Source organism: Heloderma suspectum, chromosome 5 (genome assembly GCF_057233095.1).
Source record: "Heloderma suspectum isolate Gila_16-S chromosome 5, 16-S_ref, whole genome shotgun sequence".
In the NCBI taxonomy this organism is placed as follows: Eukaryota; Metazoa; Chordata; class Lepidosauria; order Squamata; family Helodermatidae; genus Heloderma; species Heloderma suspectum.
Window position 1 is genome coordinate 233,907,501 of NC_139462.1, and position 10,908 is coordinate 233,918,408.

The following is a 10,908-nucleotide window of genomic DNA, read 5'->3' on the forward strand; positions in this document are numbered from 1 at the left end:
TGGTGGTGTGTTAGTGGTTGTGCTTAGTGTTTGTTCATTGTTGTGGTTGTTTGTTCATTGTTGTGGTTTTGTCTGGTCTGTGTGTGTGTGTGTAGTTGTGCATTGTGGTGTTTTTGTACGGTTTGGTCTGTGTGTGTGTAGTTAAGTGGTGGTTGTGCACGTGGCTGCCTTGGTGTGTGTGTTTGTTTGTGTGTGCAAATTGCAAAATGGCTGCACCAGTGCGTGGCAGGAGGTGGGACCATGAGGAGACCAAGGCCCTCCTCAGCAACATTAAGCGCAGCGAGGCGGTGGCAGTGCTGTTTGGCAGCTCCTCCTGCTGCAATGAACTTTATTGGGCCCAGATAAAGAGGAGGATGGAGCGAGCGGGCCACTATCGCACAGTTGGACAATTGAGGTCCAAATGAAAGGCGCTCAAGCAGTCCTTCGTCAGAGAGGGGATTGCTGCTGCCGAGCGGAGGGCACCGCTGTCCAACCCCCCCGCCTACTACTGGCGCATCCGCAGAGTGTGGGTCCAAGCAGGCCGGCCCCCATTTTTGCAGAGGTATATGCCTGGTAAGTTATAGTTATCCCATCATCAAGCTCAACTAAATATGAAGACAAGGATGTGTACCGAAAATGAAGCTATCTCTTTGTGGTCTCTCTCATGGAGAAACAAACAAATCCTGACATTTTTAGCCTGCAATCCTATGCTTGCTGAACTTGGACAGAAAAAGGTCCCATCATCTTCCGGCCACTTTGGCTGGTTGAAGAAGGGATGCTGGGAACTGCATTGTTTTTCCCTGTACAACCACATGCATAGGATTATGCGGGCCTGGCTACTACAACTCATATTACACACTGACACACTGTCCATTTCCAGGGAAATGCTGCTGCTGCCGGTCTCTGCAGTGCACACAGGGGGACTGGCACCAGCCCAGCAGCAACAGGGCCAGCCTCTCGGTGTCGTCTTCCTTCTTCATGTAGTGATTGCTGAATTTTTGCACCCCACCCACCCCACTTTCTACCAAGACATTGGCACTCCAGTCAACTCATGAGCAAGTGTTCATCTGAGACCTTGGAGATCTGGGTATAGTCCACTCAGCCATGGAAGCTCACTGGGTGACTTTGGCCCAGTCAGAAAGCCCCAGCCTACCTCAGTGTTGTTGTTGTGAGCATTAAATGGAGAGGAAGAGGCTAATGTGAGCCGCCTTGGGTTCCTTGCGCTAGGAAAAAAGGTGGCATTTATGCAATGCATCACTAGAATGAACAGATACCATGGCATTGCAAATGTAGAAGTGGGGTGACTAGAAGTGCAATCCTGTGCATGTTTACAGAAGTCCAACAGTCCCCATCACACCAAAACTGTCAGTACTGTATAATCTGCCTCCCTAATTATCCCCTCATCATTAGACCTTGTGGTGGGAGGACAGAATCAGTGGTCCTTATGGTAGTGGGGATGGTGATAGACAGATCAATCAGTGACTGTGGTTTTGTTCACTCACCACATATATAAAGGCATTCATTCTGTTACTGTGACATCCCACAGCTGCGCATCGTGCCTTGCTGGTGGAGGAGGCACTGAGGGCTGCGGAGAGGGATAGGACAGGAGGAGGAAGAGGAAGAGGAGGAGGAGGAGGAAGAGCCAGCAGCAAGAGGAGCAGCATTTGTGGAGGAAGGCCACCCTTCTTCCACAGATGAAGCCCCTCCTCTTGTGATCCTGATGCGTCTCATAAGAAACGTCCGGATGCTCAGGAGGACCTGTAAGTAGTACTATTTATTTATTTATTTATTTATTGCATTTATATCCACCTTTTTTCCTCTTGCAAGGAACCCAAGGCGGCTTACATGATCCTCCTCTCCCTTTTATCCTCACAACAACAACCCTGTGAGGTAGGTTGGGCTGAGAGTCTGTGACTGGCCCAAAGTCACCCAGTGAGCTTCCATGGCTGAGTGGGGACTAGAACCCGGATCTCTGGGCTCCCAGTCCAACACTCTCGCCACTACGCTACACTGGCTCTACAGAATGGCACCTGACCTGAGCTAACAACTCTGCCTGCAAGATGCATATTACCATTGTGCTTTATTCTTTTTCTTTCTACACACAGGTGACGACCTTCCAAGAAGGGTGGAGGCCCTGGAGCGGGAAAGCCATCCTCCTCCTACGAGCTGAGGCCTGCAGCCACAGCCAGCCAGCCCAACCTTGTTTTTGAATTGTTGAATTGTTTCTGTGTTTTGTTTTGATCTGTTCTGTTTGTATATAAAGTTCTTTCTAAAAAATAGGTAACAATTCCTTGATTCAAGTCCACAGATATAATTTCTTAAATCTAGATCATTGTACAGAATGTGTTTGCTTACTGTTAACCGCAACAAGAATGCCTCCCCAGAATCCCGGCCAAACAAGCCCAGCTGCTGTAAGCTTCCCTCATAGGGAGATGGCCAGTCTGCATCCCTGATGTTATGAATGAATGCCATCTGGACAGCCATCTGCCAGGGATGCTCTGACTTGGATACCTGCATTGAGCAGGGGGTTGGACTCGATGGCCTTGTAGGCCCCTTCCAACCCTATGATTCTGTGGCTCTACGATTCTATGAAGTATGCTTTGTTTTACGTGTAGGTGCATATCACATACATGTAAACTGGACGCATACCAGAGGGATCTTTTCACATAGAGCTCTCGGTCCTTAGGAAAACCCAAAAGCTGAGGGAGTCCAGGGAGAGACTCTGACATCCCTAATTTAGGGATGTCAGAGAAATTCTTTCGAAAGTGAAATGGGCCCGAAATCAACCACATTCGGTTCGCCGAACCCTTTCCCGAGACAAGGCGCCCAGGTCTACCCGAACGTGAGCTCACGCGACACTTTTTTTTTTTTTAATCTGCCGAAAGTTTTACGAAGGTATTTACGAAGGCAACTTCGCAAATTAGGATGAAAGATGGTGAAAGGGATTTCACGAAACTATTTAATAAACATTCAGTTTCCTTTCCTGCTACGACGCGGCTTTCTTTCGCTGGGAGGGACGGGGTCACGAAGTGCACGTAGCCTGCCTGCCCTGAGGCTGAGCTGCATAGCCTCATCTTTTGCTTTATACTTTTATTGTATGTGTGAGGTCAGGTTCAGGTCAGGTGAGGTCACCTGAGCGAGATCCCTCCAGGCCACCACCCCCCACCCCACCAGGAAGATAATTGAGGGGAGGGAACTCATCGACCATTTATCCCCTGGATTCCCGCCTTTAGTTCACATAGATCGGACGGAGGTCGTGCAGCAGCCTCACTTGCTCCAAGCTAGACTCCAGAGTCCAGAGACAGACTAGAACAGGCGCCGCTGCTGCTCCGTCCCAGCTGCTGCAACTTTCTTTCTCTGCATCCCTGCGTTCTATGGCACTGCAGTTCAACCTTTTTTCTTTTTTCTTTATTATAGTGAAGGTATGTTTACTTTACCTAAATGTGCCCTTATGCTTAGTGATTTTGCGGTGAGATGGAGGAGCAGGGGGAACTGGGGGGAAAGGCATCCTGCAAGGACTCCATCCCCCATCCTCCTGGGCTTCCCAGGATTCACCCGTGTGCCTGCCTGCCTATGTATTTCTTTCTGGGGAGGGGGGAGCTGGAAGGCCTCCATCCATCCCCCATCCTCCTGGGCTTCCCAGGATTCACCCGTGTGCCTGCCTGCCTATGTATTTCTTTCTGGGGAGGGGGGAGCTGGGGGGCCTCCATCCATCCCCCATCCTCCTGGGCTTCCCAGGATTCACCCGTGTGCCTGCCTGCCTATGTATTTCTTTCTGGGGAGGGGGGAGCTGGGAGGCCTCCATCCATCCCCCATCCTCCTGGGCTTCCCAGGATTCACCCGTGTGCCTGCCTGCCTATGTATTTCTTTCTGGGGAGGGGGGAGGGGGGAGCTGGGAGTCCTCCATCCATCCCCCATCCTCCTGGGCTTCCCAGGATTCACCCGTGTGCCTGCCTGCCTATGTATTTCTTTCTGGGGAGGGGGGAGCTGGGGGGCCTCCATCCATCCTCCTGGGCTTCCCAGGATTCACCCGTGTGCCTGCCTGCCTATGTATTTCTTTCTGGGGAGGAGGGAGGGGGGAGCTGGAAGGCCTCCATCCATCCCCCATCCGCCTGGGCTTCCCAGGATTCACCCGTGTGCCTGCCTGCCTATGTATTTCTTTCTGGGGAGGGGGGAGCTGGGGGGCCTCCATCCATCCCCCATCCTCCTGGGCTTCCCAGGATTCACCCGTGTGCCTGCCTGCCTATGTATTTCTTTCTGGGGAGGGGGGAGCTGGGAGGCCTCCATCCATCCCCCATCCGCCTGGGCTTCCCAGGATTCACCCGTGTGCCTGCCTGCCTATGTATTTCTTTCTGGGGAGGGGGGAGGGGGGAGCTGGGAAGCCTCCATCCATCCCCCATCCTCCTGGGCTTCCCAGGATTCACCCGTGTGCCTGCCTGCCTATGTATTTCTTTCTGGGGAGGGGGGAGGGGGGAGCTGGGAGTCCTCCATCCATCCCCCATCCTCCTGGGCTTCCCAGGATTCACCCGTGTGCCTGCCTGCCTATGTATTTCTTTCTGGGGAGGGGGGAGCTGGGAGGCCTACATCCATCCCCCATCCTCCTGGGCTTCCCAGGATTCACCCGTGTGCCTGCCTGCCTATGTATTTCTTTCTGGGGAGGAGGGAGGGGGGAGCTGGAAGGCCTCCATCCATCCCCCATCCGCCTGGGCTTCCCAGGATTCACCCGTGTGCCTGCCTGCCTATGTATTTCTTTCTGGGGAGGGGGGAGCTGGGGGGCCTCCATCCATCCCCCATCCTCCTGGGCTTCCCAGGATTCACCCGTGTGCCTGCCTGCCTATGTATTTCTTTCTGGGGAGGGGGGAGCTGGGAGGCCTCCATCCATCCCCCATCCGCCTGGGCTTCCCAGGATTCACCCGTGTGCCTGCCTGCCTATGTATTTCTTTCTGGGGAGGGGGGAGGGGGGAGCTGGGAAGCCTCCATCCATCCCCCATCCTCCTGGGCTTCCCAGGATTCACCCGTGTGCCTGCCTGCCTATGTATTTCTTTCTGGGGAGGGGGGAGCTGGGAGGCCTCCATCCATCCCCCATCCTCCTGGGCTTCCCAGGATTCACCCGTGTGCCTGCCTGCCTATGTATTTCTTTCTGGGGAGGGGGGAGGGGGGAACTGGGAGTCCTCCATCCATCCCCCATCCTCCTGGGCTTCCCAGGATTCACCCGTGTGCCTGCCTGCCTATGTATTTCTTTCTGGGGAGGGGGGAGCTGGGAGGCCTCCACCCATCCCCCATCCTCGTGGGCTTCCCAGGATTCACCCGTGTGCCTGCCTGCCTATGTATTTCTTTCTGGGGAGGGGGGAGGGGGGAGCTGGGAGGCCTCCACCCATCCCCCATCCTCCTGGGCTTCCCAGGATTCACCCGTGTGCCTGCCTGCCTATGTATTTCTTTCTGGGGAGGGGGGAGCTGGAAGGCCTCCATCCATCCCCCATCCTCCTGGGCTTCCCAGGATTCACCCATGTGCCTGCCTGCCTATGTATTTCTTTCTGGGGAGGGGGGAGCTGGAAGGCCTCCATCCATCCCCCATCCTCCTGGGCATGGATGGGCCACATCCTCCATCCTGGGCTTTTCAGTCTAGTCTGCTGTACAATATGCCCCTGTTTAGTTAGCACTGAATGGCTGGATTGGAGGGTAACTACTTCTACACTGTACTATATCTGCTATTAGGCTGTTCACGTGATTTTAGCTTTGCCACATGCATTTATGTCTCCTCCTGCCCAGAGACATGAACATGGAGAAAAGAGGAACCCGTGGTCAATCCGGCACTCAAAAGAGGCGTGGACGCCCAGCAAGAACATACACCGCTGAGGTTGCATTTCAGCGATATTTTAATAATGAGATGGAAGTGGAGGAAGCCCAAGGTGTGACCAGCAGCAACACCAGCCCCAGCCCCAGCCCACCCCGCACCCGTAAGCAGCGCACACCACCAATTTCTGCTACAGAAAGTGACACAGGCACAACCGGCCACAACTCCAGAGGAAGAGGAAGAAAGTTCTTGGATGGTGAGCGGAAGGGCAGTGTCTCCAAACCCAAAGCGGATGAAAATGTCCCCAAGGAGACTCTGCAGTGGCGGGATGAAAGTCAAGATATCTACCTCATTCCAAAGGATGAATCTGGTAAGACTCTGTCACCACAGGTGCTTGTGAATATCTGGATACAAACAAATGTCTTTGAATATCTGAATAGTCCCTACATTAGCCTTCTGCAACCTGCAGCCTTCCAGATGTTTTGGGCTACAACTCCCAGCATTATTGGCCATTGGTCATGCCGGCTTGGCCTGATGGGATTTGAAGTCCAAAACCTTTGGAGGGGAGCATTTGGGGAAGGGATCTTCTTCTTCAACACAACAAAACATACATGACTGTTTTACATTCATCCATATTCATTGCTGTGAACATATTTCATATTATTTAAATGTTACATGTTGCTCCAGTACGAAAGAAAACCCCAAGTCTTTAAAAGAACTGCAATACTTTCTCAAACGATACACCTTTTTGGTGGGAAAACACTTCAGTGTTTTGTGCTCGCTTGTTTCCAAAGCCATTCATCATAGTTTGCTATCTTGTTTGGGCTTGATCTCTTTTAACTAGAGCTCCGATGTGAATTGATTAAGCAATTACATTTCTGAGGATGGTTTTTAAAATGTTGCAGAAATCTGAGTCAGAGACTTATTTAGTCCCTTTAGTCTGACCCCCGATATGGCTACTACAAAAAGAGGGCCTGACTAATCAGGCACTGCTCCTGGGGGACCACAAATGCACCCTTGAAAAAGGCAGTGGGATTCGCCAAGTATGTGCTCAGGTCAGGACCAGCCCTATCGTTAGGTAGCAGCGAGGTGTTGTGGCACAGAACTGGGGGTGCTCCTCAGACTGCCTTGCAGCTCCTCAGCCAGCTTGTTGTCCTCTGGTGTGGTGGAAGAGGCTTTCCCATTGTCACTGTTCAAGTAAGATTCAGCTATCGCCCTATGTAGGATGGAGGGGTGCCATTTTACCCTTTGCCTCAGGAAGCAAAACGCGTTGGGCCAGCCCTGTAGGGGATGAGTCCCGCACAATGGTATAATAGAGCTGATGAAAGGAGTGGACCTTGCAAGGGAGCCAGATATCTCCTCCCCCATGCTTTTCATGTTTTCACCAGTGAGGACACGTTTAGATAACTCTCGTTGAGTTTCCCAGTCTGTACAGTACCTTTTTTTTGCACCTAATGTGTTTTCTCAGTGCTCGGTAGTGCAGGAGTAGCTTACAACTGCACCTTGTGTCATGTGGATTGATTGCGAGTCCTCCAAACTATGTTTCATAGATTGCTACAACAACACAGTTTTATTTGCTTGGCTATTACTCATGTGTAAAAGTCGCATTTCTCATGAAACTCTGCTTCTATGTATTTTGAATCTTTACAGAGACGCCCACAACCGTCCTCCCTGCATCCGACAGCGGAAGTGGGACAGGTGAACCAGGTCCACAGCTGCCTGCTGATGATCACCTCGTGGGCGGCGGCTCAGGTGATTTTGAAAAAAATGCCGGAGGACTTAGCGTCATCAGTAATCCGGACAGCGAAGATGATGAGGAGCAATGATGTCCCTGCTGAGACTGGGTCTGACTCTGTTCTCCACTTCCAACCTTCTGCGTTCTGCATGACCAATCCCAAACCTCAGGAACAAACGTCCCCTGCCAAGCACTGGTCAGCACCATCAACAACACCATCCACAGATGAGTGGAAACATGCAGCTCCAGCTGCCACCTCATTTGGAACCGAAGGCCCCATTCCCCAAAGAAGAAATGGTGGTGGCAGGGTGAGCTCCTATGTGTGGCACTTCTTCAAATATGCAGAGAACGACCGCTATGTCGTGATGTGCGATATTTGTCGAAGCCGTGTGCGGCTAGGAAAAGAAGGGGGCTGTCCACAAGTGGGCACGTCTGCCATGAGGCGACCCATGGAGGTGCATCATCCGCTTCTTGTGCCCAAAGATAGCGACGGGAAGCCACAACCATCCAAAAAGAACAGTACCGCCTTTGCCTCATCTTCCAAAGACCTCACGCAAAGTGGTCTGGGTGGGAAGGGCACAGAAGGCAGCTTTGCTAAGAGGCAGGTCTCACTGGAGAAATGCCTTGCGCTGACACAGAAATTACCCTCTGACAGCGCCCAGGCACGACTGTGGACCCACCTCCTGACAGTGGCCATTGCAGCACGTATGCTTCCCTTCTCCCTGGTGGAAGATGAAGACTTTTTGGCCTTCATTAAGAGCATCTGCCCTCGGTGGGATGTCCCCTCTCGTCACTACATTAGTGGCGTAGCCATTCCAGCCCTGGCTTCTGCAATCAGACGGGTGCTCCAACAGGATTTGAAATGTGCAGTTGGAGGAAGTGTACATTTAACGAGTGACACATGGACAAGTAACCAAACAAAGTCTTATCTGTGTGTCACCGCGCACTGGGTATCCATCAGTGCGAGCAGCCGACTGAGTCGTAGAACAGCGACATTGTCCCTCACAATGCTCTCAGGGACACACACAGTGGAAAACATCAGCAGCAGCAGCAGTGGTGTTGTTCAGTCCTGGTTGGCCCCCTTAAATCTAACAGTGGGCTGTGTAGCAACAGACAATACCTCAAACTACCTGAAAGCAGCCCGCATTGCACGGCTAAACCACGTTCCGTGCGTTGTGCACTGTTTGAACCTTGTGGTGCGTTCTGGATTGAGCAACGCCTCTCCTAAAATAGGCAAGCTACTTAAGGTGGCCCGATACATTTGCATCCACTTCAGGCAGTCCTGCTCAGCAATGGAGGCAATCGGCGCCATCCAACGTAGCTGTGGCCTTCCAGAACACAAATTCATTTTGGATGTGTCCACACGCTGGAACAGCACATTGCATATGCTTCAGAGACTCTGTGAGCAGAGACCAGCTATAAATGACTACATCACTGAGAAACAACACCACTCCAAATTTTTTGTCACACCACATCAGTGGCTCTGGATGCAAGACCTGGTGGACATTTTAAAAATTTTCGATGAATGCACAGCGGTACTGAGTGCAGACTATGCCACACTGGGCCAAGTGCTACCTGTGCTGAGGATCATAGAGGGGGTGCTGAGAAAACGCCATGCTGAGATTTGTGAGCGCACCAGTGCTGGAGGCAGTCAATTATTCCCCAATCCTGCAGTTAGGCTTGCAGAATTCCTTCTGCAGGAGCTGGGCACCAACAAACACATCACTTCAATCAGGGGGGACATGAAATACGTTGCTGCTGCATTCCTTGAACCACGGTTCAGGGATAGCACAACAAGGGCGGAGCCTCCAAACGACAACCCTGACTTCCAAAGTGTAAAAACATATTTGACTGAGAAAGTCATGGAGTGCTGCCAGAGAGATGGGCTGGATGAGAAGGAGCTGGGTGAGGCTAGTAGGACCACTACCTTCCCTGAAGATAATATCTGCAGCAGTAGCACCATCACCAGCAGGAGGGGCAATGATGACGCCACAGCAGCTGCACCACCAACACGACATACAGAGTCAGACACAGGGGCATCTTGTCTCAAGTTCAGCTTTTACTCCTCAATGGCAGTGGAGCTTGGTGTAAGTGGGCGCAGGCGGGGGGAATGTGCCAAAGCAGCCAGGAAAGCATCAGCCTATGATGTGCTTGTCCGGGAACTTGAAGGTTATTCAAGAGAGAGTTTCTCGGGAACACAGATCAGCCCAGAGAGTGATCCTCTCCTATACTGGGATACAAAACGTGGCGTTTGGCCACATCTGACCAAAGTCGCCATTTGGCATCTATCTTGCCCTCCCTCGAGTGTGGCCTCTGAAAGGCTTTTCTCCACCACTGGCAACATTGTCACCGCCCACCGAAGCAGACTCACGCCACAACATGTCTCCACCCTCGCCTTCATACGCTCCAACAGGGGATGGATTCCCAAGGAGCACCTCCCCCCCCACCAGCTGTCAGCAGAGTAGAGCAGTCATCAAGTGACGAGGAGGAACCCTGGGATGATGACACTGCTGCTAGTGTGAGCCAGAGTTCTGAGGGACAATGAGGCAGAATGATACAACTTGTGAGTGGTCACACTGAGGTGTCCCTCAGAACTTTGTCCAAACCTGCAGTCCCTGTCTGGCCTGGGCAGAGCCCAAAGCACTGGCGATATGTGGCGGAGCTTAATAATACCTCATATGCAGAATCCAGTTGCGCTACCCGACTGTGTGTGGCGGACTATGCAACAGCGTACATCCCTACTGCACACACACACACACAGAGTTCTCTATGCATCCCAGTGTACTCCGCTATCGACTGTATATGTGTGTCTTTACCCCTCTGAATGTTAGTATGATTCTGATTCCCCAAATGTATGTATAGTTCTATTTCTCTTGATGTTGATGTATGCTTTTAATTCATTTAAAATTATTTCATAAATCACGGAATTGCTTTCAAAGACCTTGTTGTGGTCTCTCCCTGGACTCCCTCAGCTTTTGGGTTTTCCTAAGGACCGAGAGCTCTATGTGAAAAGATCCCTCTGGTATGCGTCCAGTTTACATGTATGTGATATGCACCTAAACGTAAAACAAAGCATACTTCATAGAATCGTAGAGCCACAGAATCATGGGGTTGGAAGGGGCCTACAAAGCCATCGAGTCCAACCCCCTGCTCAAATTAAGGTGTCCAAGTCAGAGCATCCCTGGCAGATGGCTGTCCAGCCTCGTCTTGAATGCACTCATTCATAACATCAGGGATGCGGACTGTCCATCTCCCTATGAGGGAAGCTGTTCTTGTTTGGCCGGGATTCTGGGGAGGCATTCTTGTTGCGGTTAACAGTAAGCAAACACAGAGATCATTGTGTACAATGATCTAGATTTAAGAAATTATATCTGTGGGCTTGAACCAAGGAATTGTTACC

At 51.7% G+C, this 10,908-nt stretch overlaps 1 protein-coding gene across 2 annotated transcripts in view; it reads left to right on the forward strand.

Moving 5' to 3' along the window:
* LOC146345370 (zinc finger BED domain-containing protein 4-like) overlaps window positions 1-10,503 on the forward strand; it is a 13,063-nt gene extending 2,560 nt beyond the window's left edge. The window contains exons 1-5 of one of the 2 annotated variants that reach the window (XM_084860044.1): window positions 1-1,066; window positions 1,526-1,739; window positions 2,085-3,401; window positions 5,749-6,143; window positions 7,424-10,503. The exon at window positions 1-1,066 is cut by the window's left edge and continues 2,560 nt beyond it. In XM_084860044.1, coding sequence (XP_084716170.1) covers window positions 6,027-6,143; window positions 7,424-9,973 — 2,667 coding nt within the window. In that variant the 5' untranslated portion in view covers window positions 1-1,066; window positions 1,526-1,739; window positions 2,085-3,401; window positions 5,749-6,026 and the 3' untranslated portion in view covers window positions 9,974-10,503. The other variant, XM_084860043.1, reaches the window with a different exon arrangement.
* Window positions 10,504-10,908: the final 405 nt, after the last annotated feature.